We start from the raw sequence: 13,321 nt of genomic DNA on the forward strand, positions 1-13,321 counted from the left end.
GGCCTTCCGAAAATGATAGAGTTTGTATCTGATATGTCCAAATTACCCATGTCCAGAATATAAAAATCAGCACGAAAGATTTGATTATTCACTTGGACAAGAACATCCTCCAGTACACCTTTTGGGTGTACTGTCGAGTGGTCAACCAACTGGATAATTGTCTCGGTCTTTTGTAAAGTTCCCAATTTTAATTTTTCAAAAACAAAAAAGGGAAGTACATTAACTGAATCTCCTAGATCAAGCATGGATTTTGAAAAATTCATGTCACCCAATTTACAAGGAATCGAGAAAATCTCTGAATCCTTGCATTTTGGAGGTAAACTTTTTTGCAAAATGGCAGAAATATTTTCGTCAACTTTGATAACTTCATTAAATTTCATTTTTTTTCTTAGAAATACATAAATTTTTCATAAAATTGGCATATCGAGTGATGTGTTTGGTAACATCTAAAAGTGGAAGATTTACCTCAACCTTACGAAAAATTTCCATAATATATTCATCCTCTCTTCCACGCTTCGTACTCTTCAGTCTTGATGGAAATAGAGGTAAGGGATTGTACTCCTTCAGATCTGGCTAGACTGGTTTTGGAGTTTTTTTCCTTTATCTTCTTCAACCAACACTTCTTCATATTCTTCTTCTTTTTTTTTTTGGTTATTTTATATCTTCTTCTTCTACCAGAACTTCTTCATATTCTTCACTAGCTTCGTTTTCTGGTTCAGATGCGCCTGGTCCTTCATATGTTTTACCACTTCTCAAGGAAATAGCACTCACATTATGCTTTGGGTTGTTTTCAGTGTACCTTAGTAACTTTCCTTGAGATTGCAGACGACCCACAAAAGTGGCAAGTTGAGACACCTGTTGTTCCAGATTTTTGATACTAGCTCTGGTTTCATTTTGGAATGCTTGGGTGCTCGTGGAAAGACTCTTGATAATATCTTCTATGGCCACATTGGAATTGATGGGTTGCTGATGTGAGTTCTGATTCTGAAAATTCGGAATCTGAAAATTTTGTTGTTGATGATTCTGAAAATTAGGCGTGTAATTTGGCTGCTGCTGAAAACCTGGAGGATGTTGAAATTATTGTTTTGGCTGAAAATTATTGTTCTGATAAAAATTAGGAGGCTGATTATAATTCTTCTGTTTCTGGTATCCTCCGACAACTTTAACTGGAGCAACGTCCTCTTGCAAAATTAGACACATATCAGTAGGATGGTCCGTCTTCAAGCAGATTCCACATTGTTTTTTCGCAACGGCTTTTTCTTTCGTCAGGAGCAGAACAACTTTTGTCAATTCGGAAATCTGAGACTCCAGATGAGCATTGCTGACTTCTTTTACTCCTCTTGGCTGATTTGGATACCATTCATCTTCATTTCCGGAATGTTTTGACTCTATCGCCAGCTTTTCGATCATCTCTCGGATTTCGATTGGTGTCATATCTCCTAAGGAACCGCCACTAGAAGCATTTATCAGGCGCCTCTCCATGGATGTCAGACCTTCGTTGAAGCAATTGTAGAGCTGATAATCGTTGATCCCATGTTGTGGGCACCGAACCAGAAGTTTCTTGAATCTCTCTGAGTAAGTGTGTAAAGTTTCTCTTTTTTCCTTGTTTGATACAAAGGATTTCTCTTCTAAGACTGGAAACTCGCATTTATGGAAAATACTTCTTTAAAAACAACTTTGCAAGTTTTTTCCAAGTATTTATCGATCTGGATAGGAGCTCATACAACCATTTCCTTGATGAGTCTTGAACTGAAAATGGGAATTCCCTTAACTTTATTTGATCTTCAGTAACAGCATGCGACTTCATTCCTGCACAAACCACATGAAATTCCTTGAGGAATTTATGTGGGTCTTCATTTTCCAAACCTCTGAATGTGGGGAAAAGATGTATCAACCCAAATTTAAGTTCGAAGTTATGGGCTTCTGGAAAAGTAATACAGAGGGGATGTTGATTGACTTCTTGAGTGGCCCACTCTCTGAGAGTCTTTTCTGCGTCATCTCCACTCATGGTTGATTCTTTAGATTCGGTTTTTGAAGAGCCTATGGTTTCAGATTTAACTGAGGATGGTGGGGAGTAGGTTTTATAAGGGTTGTTTAAAGGAGATGATGGGAGTACTTTTGGAGAAGACGAAAAAGTTGGGTTTGGTTCGTTCCACAAGGGAGTGCCTTATGGTGTGATGATTTCTGGAGGTACTAAAGATGATGAACCAAAGAAATCAGCTGATTGTTTTCCCTTTGTTGCTTCTTTCTTCAGTTTCCTTGCAGTTCTTTCAAAGTTTGGATCAAAATCTAGAGGTATACTTGTACGAAAATTTATGGTCATAAAACCATTAGAAAGCACTGTGTCCCTTACAATGGCGTCAATTTGTTAATACGTTGCCGCGGGTGTATTAAACAAATAAAATATTAACTACTTTGTTGCACTAAAAATATAGAACAGGGAAGCAGTGTCGAATCCTCAGGGACACAGTCTAATGGTTAATGCCTTTTGCATCTGGCACATTCTAGTCAATAAAACAGAAATTATAAAATGGGGTTTTTGAATTACACTAAAAACTAAAAATTGTTGTGAAAATTAAACTAAATAAAACTCAATAACAAAAAACGGTTTCAGCTCTGGTGTGACTTTCCTAATCATGCAATCAGTTGAGATCTGGTTGTTCAAAATGTGTTATATCTAAGTTGGTACTGAGAAAAACTACAAGCTCTAGTGCAATCTCTTTTACCTAGTTAAATTAACCAAAAAAAAAGATCTTCAATTAACCTTAACTTTTTATTGTCTAATTAAATAAGCTCTTAATTAAGATCAGAATAGTTGCATTAAGTTCTGTGTACAATTCCTAGCAATATCCAATACTTCTCACAAGCTTGGAAGCATAAATGTATGATTTTTCAGTTTATATCAGAGTTAAATCTCAACACGGAACCAATCTGGTACTTGTTACTTTTACCGGTTGACAAGAAAAATTATGGATTCTATTAACTGATTAACTGGAATGATAAGAACCCTAGTTAGGTGATCAGACTAACAAGAATTAAAAATCAAACGTTCACTAAGCTCAAAATGGAAAACATCTAGATAGAAACACAAAACAAAAACCAGATCTGAAAATTAATCATATGAAAAGTACTAGTCTAATGCGGAACAGAAAACTAGGGTTTAGCCAGACATGGCTAAAAACAAACTAAAACTAGTAAAAAGAACATTAACCAAATAATCTTCTAAACTAAACGAATGGGATGATTCGTAGCCTTCAGATCTTCAGAAATTGTTGAAAGGTATCAGAAATCGTCTTTAGAAGGGTATTCTACCGTCTGGAATCGTTTCCTGCTCTAATCTGATGATAAGGGTCGTATTTATACTTAAGACAAAAGCTTCCGGAACAAGTTGGTGAAAATGCGATCGCAGATATCAGATATGCGATCGTAGATTTCAAGGTTTTTTCCAAATTTTCCCTAAATGACATACGAAGCTATTTTCAACGTTTTCAGAACTTCGGGACAAAAATGTGATCGCAGATATGGGTTATGCGATTGCATTTTTTTATTATTCTTCTCAGATGGCTTTCAGACAACTTATTTTGGCCCTAGAAAACTTCGTCCCATTTATGCGATCGTAGAAAAAAATGCAATCACTTATACGATCTCATTTCTGGCTTATGTGATCGTAGATTTGGCCTTTTTCACAAACACAAAAGTCGTCCGAAATTTTGTCTAGCTTCCGGAACATTTTGAATCTCTTTAATCGGAGTTACGAGTCATATGATATAGTCAAAATTTTGACAGGGCGTCAAAGATTCTAGCAACATCCTTTAGGCTTTAGATTGTAGCAATCTGTCTTCGTATGATCAATTCGATCGAATGTTTCATGACCAAAACATCTTCCAAGAATTCCTCATAATCCATCTTCAGTTCCAACTCTATTTAGGCTCCAAATATGCATCTAGTTGCTCCCAAAATACCGCTCCACTCGATTTATCTGAAAACAACACAAAAATGCTAGCAGTACGGGAATTCTGATAAAAGACATGATCTGAACATTATTTAAATAAATGACATGCAAATGTACATAATATGATGCTAAATGATAATAAAAACTACCCTAAAAGATGCATAAAATAGCATCTATCACTTACCGTGACTTATCTACATGTCAGCATCTCACGTTCGGGGGGGGGGGGGTGGGAAGGAGGATTTGATAGTGAGAATGCGATGGATAACGGATGTGGAGAGCGCCTTCTGTACGATTTTTTTCCCCAAGGAGGCAAAAGTTGATTTAGGTGGTAAAGATATGAATTTGATGTCTAATTGTAAGAAGAATGTGGGTAATGGCCAACTACTTCCTTGGTAGATATTATGCGTGCAATTGTTGATTTAGGTGGTAAAGATATGAATTTAATGTCTAATCATGAGAAGGTTAGTAATGGTCAACCACTTCCTTTTGGGTAGATATTACGTGTGCAATTATTGATTTAGGTGGTAAAGATATGAATTTGATGTCTAATTGTAAGAAGAATGGATAATGGACAACTAATTCCTTCTAGGATGGTATATGCTTAGGAAACGTGTCTTTTCTCTTTCATTTAGACTTTACTCCATAGAGTTGTGTCAGCAAATGAAGGTTGATGAGAAGTTGAGCTAGTCGTCAATTTTTCAGCATTTTCGGCGTATGCTGATGGGAGGGGCCAAGAGTGAGCAAGGAGATGCTCTTGGATTGTTGTTAGCCATGGTTATTTTGCATGTGATGCGAAATAAGTAGGTGTGGTCTTTGACAAGGCAAGGAGAATTTTCTATAGCTTATGCATGTGTTTTTATCAATGACGTTATGATTGGTGTCGGTTCGATCTCGATGTGGTGGGTTAGTTTTGTTCCTATTAAGGTTAATATTTTTGCTTGAAGACTTGTTTGTGACAGATTACTCACGAGGCTGAATTTGTCCATAAGGTGTATGGAGATTCCTTCTATTTTGTGGCATGTTTTTGATAAGGGCATGGAGTCGGTAAATTATCTTTTTTATCCTACTCGGTGTCCTCGAACCTGTTGGAGAGAGTTTGATGTTGGTAGGAGATACATGTTCATGTGCTTCTGTCTTATGGTGATCGACTCCAATGGTTTGAGGGTCTTCAACTTAGGAAGGGAGCCAAAGAGTTATTGGAGGGTGTTTTTTTTGTTATGTGATAGCCCATTTGATTGTTTAGGAACAAGCTCTTATTTGGTAAATAGGGGCCTAAGAAAGTTGTTCTTTTTTATAAGGCGTACTCTTGATGTGTTAATTGGTCTAAGATGATGATTAATTAGGTGGGTTAGTTTCAGAATTCTCTGATGGATATTTGTAACGTTTTTATGGATATTTTGTAACGTTTTTTTGTTGTTCTTGTACCCGATTGTCTTGCTTCTTTATAGCCTTTTTCCTTAACGATACCTTCTGACGTTCTAAAAAGTAGTGACGGGTTTGAAATTAGTAGTCATTTTTTGTGATTGATGATAAAAAGGAAGGTAGTGTATCACAATTACCAAGGTGGTGCATGGACACCGCTTGATAATGGGTCTCATTCCAAATTTTATTAAAATAACCCCTAAAAATCCCTCTATTGCTGAAACATCCCCTTTTGGTACCTTTTTTGCATATTATTTTTGTGAAAAGTATCCTCCATTAACCCGTTTATAAATAAAATAAATAACGTTTCGACTAATCAAGCAACCAAACAAGCAGTTGAAACAGCATCCTCGTTTTAAACTTCTACCAGGCTCAAGTTGAACAATTTCACTTATTGTATTTTGTAGTTTTGTACCCATGTATTGAATGAACTCATCCCTATCATATTTACACAGACTAAAAATCCTTCCAATACAACTCTCTCCACATTAACAAGCATTAACGATTAATCTAACCCAACAAGAATCCAGATAACCAAAAACCACAAAAAGAACTCATCCTTGCTATCTGCTTCCAGATCATAATCACAAAAACCTGCGCGGGTCTGAAGGGAAAGAAAGAAAGATCAATGTACTAATTTGAAGGAAAAAAAAAATTTTAAAAAAAAAAAAAAAAAAAAAAAAAAAAGATTTTCTTTTTAGTATTTTCTACCAAAAAATTCAAGATTGCATCCGCAAAGTATAGAGTCGACAAGTTCCTCGTTAAGCTTCACATTTAGTGGTGGCATCTGATTCATTACCTCTGGCATGTACTTTAACCTGCCATTATATATAAATTTTTTGATTTTTTAATTTTTTAAAAAAAAATAGGGAACAAATGATATATAACAACGATATCTCATATCTGCATACAACACTTAATAGGAAGAAAAAAAAAAACGAAACATGACACCTGTAATATGGATGTTTCTTTTGTTAGGTAAAATATGAAAGGTTGAAAACATGTGGCTATGCATGTGAAATAAAAGAATCAAATTCAAACTGAAAGTTGGAAAATAAGTGGTGCATTCAACATGTTCAAACTTGAAATTGGTAGACTTTAAATTGGTTACAACTCTTTCTGTTTTCACATGGCAAACATTCACCTATATATATATGCATGTATGTTTTGCATATTTGGTGTGCAAAAACTTGAGAGAACATCAAGTGTAGAGTGTCAAGCCAATTGTAATCTTGTGAGTTTTAATAAAATTCTCTAGTTGCAGCCCGTGGACGTAGGATTTGCACCGAATCCGAACCACGTAAAATCCTTGTGTTCTTCTTGCTTTATTTTCGTGAGTTTGTGTGTGTGTGATAGTGTGTTTCCGCTGCGTGTACCCGGTCCGGTTCCTAACAACTGGTATCAGAGCCAGATTAACGAGGTTTGGAGGGTACAATCATTTTTTTTATCACGCACGAGTGTACCTGATTTGTATCTTGTTTGTCGTAATGGCGGAAGACAAGGTTGTAATCGAAAAGTTCAACGGTTCTGATTTTAGCTGGTGGAAAATGCAATTAGAAGCATTGCTATGTCAGAAAGACTTGGACATGGTACTCGGAGACAAACCGGAGAAAATGGAAAAAGCTTTTGAAGATGCGTGGAACTCAAAGGACAAGAAAGCCAAGGTGGTTATTACATTGTCGTTGACGAAGAGCGTTGCTTTCAACATCATGAATGAAACCACGACGCGTGGTATGATGGAGGCTCTGTCAAATATGTATGAGAAACCATCGGCGGCTAACAAGGTGTTCTTGATGAAGGAGTTGTTCACTACAAGGATGAATGAGGAAGGCTCAGTTACGGTTCACATTAACAATCTAAATTCAATTCTGTCCAGATTATCATCTGTGGGAATTAAATTTGATAACGAGACTCAAGCATCACTGCTACTAGCTTCTCTACCTGATAGCTGGTCCGGAACAGTTACTGCTGTTACGAGTTCCGTGGGGACCAGTGGTATGACTTTTGAAAGGGTTAGAGATTTGGTTCTTGGCGAAGATATCAGACGCAAGAATCAAGGTGGATCTTCTTCTTCTGATTTATTAAATGTCGGAAGAGGTAGAGGGAATAGCAGGAGCAGTGGGAGTCGGGGAAAAAGTTCTTCTAGAACTTTGAAGAATGTGAAATGTTGGAACTGCCAAGAGGTGGGACATGTTAAGAGTCAATGTCCAAAGAAAGAATTAAACATTGCTGGTGCTGAGAGTGTGTCTGAGGATGATGCACTGATACTCAATATGGAAAGTTCTGTGGACACTTGGGTCATGGATTCAGGGGCTTCGTTTCACGCCATGGACAACGGGGAAACGATGGTGAATCTAAAAAAAAGAGATTTTGGAAAGGTACGGTTAGCAAATGACGAGATGCTTCAAGTAACGGGCATGGGAGATATTGATCTAGTTACTTCATTGGGAACTACATGGAGCCTGAAGAATGTCAGGGTTATTCCGGAGCTGAAGAAAAAAATTGATTTCTGTTGGTCAGCTGGATAAACAAGGACTGGAAGTAAGGTTTGGTGGTGGTAAATGGATGGTGGTCAATGGTAATTCGGTGATTGCTCAAGGTATGAAGCGTGGGTCATTGTATATGGTTGAGGTACCTGCTGAGGGAAGTATGACCATCCCGATTAAGCAAAACTAAATCTGGTTTGCTAAATCTACTGCTAAGAGAGTTCATTTTGCAAACATGAATTCTGGAGCCAAGGGGATGTTAGCTGAACGAGTCGGAAATTCTAAACCATTCAGGGGATTCTATGACAGTGGGAGCACGGGGTGTGTTCCGGGTACAGTTACAAAGAGCCGTTGAGTTTTGAAGACTAAGACTGGAAAATTCTCTCTTGTTGGAAGTTTGCAAAGTTTGGAGAGTGTTAGTGGTCCTCGGTGTATCTCTGGATCTGGTGGAGTGTCCAAACCGGTTGAGACAGAGGATGAGTCGGTGGTGGGATTAGCCACGACTGAGTTGGAGCTAGTGGGAGCTTCAACTGGCCCTTCTAGTACTTGAAGATGAGGGGCGGCTGCAATTAGAGAAATGGGACTAAGTTTAGCTTGTTCTTAGGAACTGGAGGCTTGGAAGACTTGGTTGTTTTAAGATTACTGGAGTTGGATGACAGAGACGGACCATGTTGTTCAAACTTTCAAGTGGGGGATTGTTAGGTAAAATATGAAAGGTTGAAAACATGTGGCTATGCATGTGAAATAAAAGAATCAAATTCAAACTGAAAGTTGGAAAATAAGTGGTGCATTCAACATGTTCAAACTTGAAATTGGTAGACTTTAAATTGGTTACAACTCTTTCTGTTTTCACATGGCAAACATTCACCTATATATATGCATGTATGTTTTGCATATTTGGTGTGCAAAAAAACTTGAGAGAACATCAAGTGTAGAGTGTCAAGCCAATTGTAATCTTGTGAGTTTTAATAAAATTCTCTAGTTGCAGCCCGTGGACGTAGGATTTGCACCGAATCCGAACCACGTAAAATCCTTGTGTTCTTCTTGCTTTATTTTCGTGAGTTTGTGTGTGTTTGATAGTGTGTTTCCGCTGCGTGTACCCGGTCCGGTTCCTAACATCTTTGTTAAGTCCTAACTATTTACAAATTTGCCCGGTTTACTTTTCTCTTCCATTTCCCCAAGTGTGCCATCATTTTTTCAAATATATTTGAGTAATTTACATTTTTGGTCGATAAGTACAGATGATTTTTTTCTATTTAGGCCCCAATACGATTTCTCTTTGCAAGTTTGGTCCTTATTCGAGGTTTTTGTGACATTTTTGGCCCAAGTTCCAAGTAACATGACTAATTTTGGTCTCTAATTAAGTAAAGTTGATTTTTGCAATTTCGGTCCCAAAAATAGTCATATGACTCGGAACAGAGACCAAAAATGTTACAAAAACCTTAAATAAAAACCAAAATTACAAGAAAAACCTTTTTGGGACCAAAATTGCAAAAATTGATTATACTCAGGTACCAAAAATGTAATTTAGTCTATACTTTTTTAACAGTGGAAAAAGTAACAGTGCATATACGGAATAGAGAGCTTATGACTTACTCAGTCAAGAGTTTGTCGAGGTTGTTTCTTGTTTGGCAAAGAAGATTGATGTTCTCATGTAACTGCCACATAAAAGAAACTCAACCATATTAATTATAGACATATATGCCCTTAAAAGTTTTAAGGAGTCCAAGTTTGACTTTTGTGTTGACTCGTATTCCAATCCAATATATGTGTATGAACCTTTTTACATTTTAAAAGCAAAAGCTTTAACCCTGTGATAAGGCCATAAACTTTTTCATGATTTTGGTTCTAAGTTAAAAAAAATTACAAATTTACCTTCAAAGCAGATAAATTTGCAGAAATTTGATCCAAAGCCTTGTCATTTTGTTCAAGAAGCATCCCTATCTCACCACCAATAACTGCAAGCAACAGTTAAACTCGTTAAGAGTGAAAATCCAAAATCCAAAATCCAAAAGTAGCATCAAAGACATAATTGTTAAGATTCTTCATTGATAAATTGTCTGTCCTAACATTTTACTCTTTTTTTACAGATAAAATCCACCAAGAAGCAGAAAATCTTGTATCACAAATTCTCAACAAATAACACCATGTTTATATAATTATGAACACAATAAAGACAACAAATAACCTTTGTAATTGATGCCATCATCATTGTTTATGGAGGAGGATGATGATGGAAGACCATTGGCATGATTTGTAGCATGAGAAGATGGCTTCACTTGTTGTTCTGTAAATTTTTCCTGGACATGAAAAAACAAAAGGAACATGAACAATTATGTCTAAGAAATTATTTATATAAAAAACCATTTTTTCTAAGGCTCAAACAAGATTTCTTGCATCTATACTTTAATGTTTTCACACACCAAATGAAGTAGAATTTTTGCATTTGGCATAGACAAATAAAGCATACCCTTTTAGTATTCCGCTTCCTTGATGAACTCTCCTCGGCTTTCCTTCTCTTGCCAATTTCCTTTTTCTGGAAAGATACAAAAAATCAGAGCCTATATAATTAGATATAGTACTACTACCCATTGGTTTATTGTTATTTCAATATAAACAAGTTGTAATACCAATAGAGAATTATATATCAATTAAAAATAAACACAACATAAATCATATACAAAATGATAAAAAAAGGTAGTTCCAGAGAGATAGAGATCATACAGTCATCCATTGGCAACGATAGGCCACATCCCGGAATGTTTTGTCTTGCAATTCCTTTGAAATTTTTCCATAACGCAATTCTTTACGATCTGAGGCATATCTGCATAAAAGATCATAGCCTATTATTCTTGCAAACACCATTGACTGAAAATCACAATAATCCTTATAATCTCATTATATGATTCTTTAAGTCATAAAGATAATCAAACTTTAAAGTTTATAACCATTAACCAACAACACAAGATGTCACAGATTGAATTATAAAAGCCCTAATTAATAATCGTATCAAACACTGCAACAAGAAAAACAAGCACGAACTGTATACAATTATCAATTTAGGGTTGTAAATGAAGCAGACAAACAACAAGGTTTGTCTGTATATTATTATTATTGCACAGATTTCCAAGATTTCACAACAAATATTAAAAGATTAACTTACCTGACGAGCAGTTCTTCCAACAAGGACTGTTCCTTACGAGTCCAGTCCGTTGAGATTACAATGTTGTGCAGCAACCCACGCTCAGAAGAAAACACCGCGGAATTCTCCCGCACGGCTGCACGGCCACCGTTGCTAACGTTATTAATGGTGGTGGCAGCGCCATTTGCGTTGCTTGTTGAACCGTTCTTACTTACAGCAGGGTTTGCAGTCGCCGCCATCAATCAAGAAACGCAATCTTTTTCAATTGCTATCAAACGATCAGAAGATTGTTGGTTTGTTTTCTTGGGAGCTTAAACAATTCGCAGTTGAGAAAAAAGTTAACTAGAATGGAAAGAAATCTGGGATCGATTTGTTTATTGGGATGCAGAATCAAAGAGGCGAAATGGGGACGACCAAAATAAAAAACCTTGAGATGAAATTAGGAAATGATGCTGGGCAAGAAATTTGCTGAAATTTATGCATACAGAGCAAAAGTTTGCGGACGGTGGCGGGGGAATTTATTGTTTTCATTTTCTTTATATAATATTGACTGATAATTTAAAGACAGAATTTCATAAATGGTCCTTCTTATTTTCATTTTGTCCCTAAAATATTTTCTATGAAATGTTTTTCCCTTGAATGCTCCCTACAGAACAAACATTACACACAAATGGTCCTTATTGTCATATTGTGGATGTTCATTTGAGTGCACCGTTAACATGCCCTATGTGCCTTGCACATGAGGGCATTTTCGTCATTTCTCTCCTCCATCGCCACTTACAGTATCTTCGTTGAGTCGTTTCATAAACACACATTCAACAATTCCCCGAAATCAATCTTGATTTATGTTAATACTCGAACAAGGTATGTTTACAGTGATTCCATTTAAATTGTTTTGTGTGTTTTTGATTTTGTCGGGTTAAATGATGAAAAACAAGGGTTTCACAGGTGGGTTTTCTTAAATCGTCGAAGAAGATGAATGATTTGATGACAAAATTGTTCCTATGTTTTGTAGATATGAAAAAACAAGCCAAAATCAACATCAATTTAGAACAACGAATCTCAAAAAAGGTGCAAAAGAACCCAACATCACTCCCTCCGATAAAGTATACCTTTCTAAATTCTTCCATGAAGTAGATGCAATCAAATCCAACATCGGTCAAGAAAAAATGAATACCAATATCCAAGAACAGAGGTCCTAAAAAGTGAGTTTCAGAAAAACGAAAAAAACACAAATCCAAAAATCGGAAGTCCAATCTTTTGAAACTGGTTCATGTGTGAGTTTTTAGAGCCCCTTTGTGGTTAGAAGTGATTGATCTGAAGTTTGATAGAGTTTTGAACAATTGCATGAGATCTTGACCCCATTTGACACCATTTTTTACCTAACTTGAGTCTAAGACATGCATTGGATATGCATGTCTATAAAGCACCAATTTTTATGACCTTTTAGGAGTATGAAAGCCTTCTGGAAAGTATGGACATGTGGGAAAAAGGATTAAGAGCTTAATGCATTAAGCTTGTCACACCCCCAAACCAGAACGGCGGAAACGTTCGGGGGTGGAGGACGTCATGTAAGTATCACAATACATGCATTATAGTAATCAAAGTACAGCCAACCATTGCATTATTAGGTACAAGTTTTACATAGGTATTTTAAATATTTCAAATTAAAACATCAAAGTAGATACAGAAGACAACAGGAGTCGCAGTACGGTACTAAGCAATCTCCTCAAAAGCTTCGGGGTGTACCTGTCTACTAGAGCCCTAAGAATACAAGTAAGTTTTGAAAGAGTATCAGCATAAAGTTGGTGAGTTCATAAGCATTTTGTTTTTAGAAAGACGGTTCTCGGTTCTTTTGAAAAGTGTGATATCTTTCCCAGAAAACCTTATACTATCTGGTGTAATAGATGTATAAACCTTAAGTAAAGTAATATTTTGATATCTGTTGAAAGTGTTCCTCAAGAAAATCCCATATTTTCTTATGAAAAGCATGATTAAACCCATTTCTTCTATGACTTCTTGGTTCATACTAGTCACGCATGAACCAAGGAGTTATGGAGGAAATATGAATATTCGTTGGTTGATTAATAAACCATCTGTTTATAAAATACTGATGTTTACCCTGGGAAATCCTACATTTCCCTTATGTGAAAGTTATTGAATTACCCGTTCTAGATTGGAAAGTACAAGTATCTACCATACTTATATCGGTTAAGCATTATTCCTTTTGAAAACCCTGGTTACTCCCAGTGATGTATATTAGTCTTATTACATAAACAAAACTAATTGAAGAGTGAAAGTATCTACCATACTTAT

At 36.3% G+C, this 13,321-nt stretch overlaps 2 protein-coding genes across 2 annotated transcripts; both read right to left on the reverse strand.

The window, feature by feature from the left end:
- Positions 1 to 1,648: 1,648 nt before the first annotated feature.
- LOC145114214 (uncharacterized) lies at positions 1,649 to 2,008 on the reverse strand. The gene has a single exon (XM_079050216.1). The coding sequence runs from the start codon at positions 2,006 to 2,008 to the stop codon at positions 1,649 to 1,651; it is 360 nt and encodes a 119-aa protein (XP_078906342.1).
- Positions 2,009 to 5,760: 3,752 nt separating this feature from the next.
- On the reverse strand, positions 5,761 to 11,440 carry LOC145116770 (uncharacterized). The gene is made up of 8 exons (XM_079053093.1): positions 11,027 to 11,440; positions 10,588 to 10,687; positions 10,334 to 10,399; positions 10,052 to 10,163; positions 9,739 to 9,821; positions 9,460 to 9,521; positions 6,089 to 6,195; positions 5,761 to 5,981 (listed from the first exon to the last, which is right to left on the reverse strand). Exons 1-8 carry the CDS (start codon positions 11,242 to 11,244, stop codon positions 5,962 to 5,964), a joined length of 768 nt encoding a protein of 255 aa, XP_078909219.1. The 5' UTR covers positions 11,245 to 11,440; the 3' UTR covers positions 5,761 to 5,961.
- Between the last annotated feature and the right edge of the window lie 1,881 nt (positions 11,441 to 13,321).

Source organism: Lactuca virosa, chromosome 5 (genome assembly GCF_052849685.1).
Source record: "Lactuca virosa cultivar CGN04683 chromosome 5, Lactuca_virosa_CGN04683_v6, whole genome shotgun sequence".
Classification (NCBI taxonomy): Eukaryota; Viridiplantae; Streptophyta; class Magnoliopsida; order Asterales; family Asteraceae; genus Lactuca; species Lactuca virosa.

Coding starts and splice junctions, on each gene's coding strand:
- LOC145116770 (XM_079053093.1), bottom strand. CDS start 11,244: ATGGCGGCGACTGCAAACCCTGCTGTAAGTAAGAACGGTTCAACAAGC. Junction 10,688..11,026: donor TTGGAAGAACTGCTCGTCAG/GTAAGTTAATCT, acceptor TCTTTTATGCAG/ATATGCCTCAGATCGTAAAG. Junction 9,522..9,738: donor CAAATTTATCTGCTTTGAAG/GTAAATTTGTAA, acceptor TTTATGTGGCAG/TTACATGAGAACATCAATCT.
- LOC145114214 (XM_079050216.1), bottom strand. CDS start 2,008: ATGAGTGGAGATGACGCAGAAAAGACTCTCAGAGAGTGGGCCACTCAA.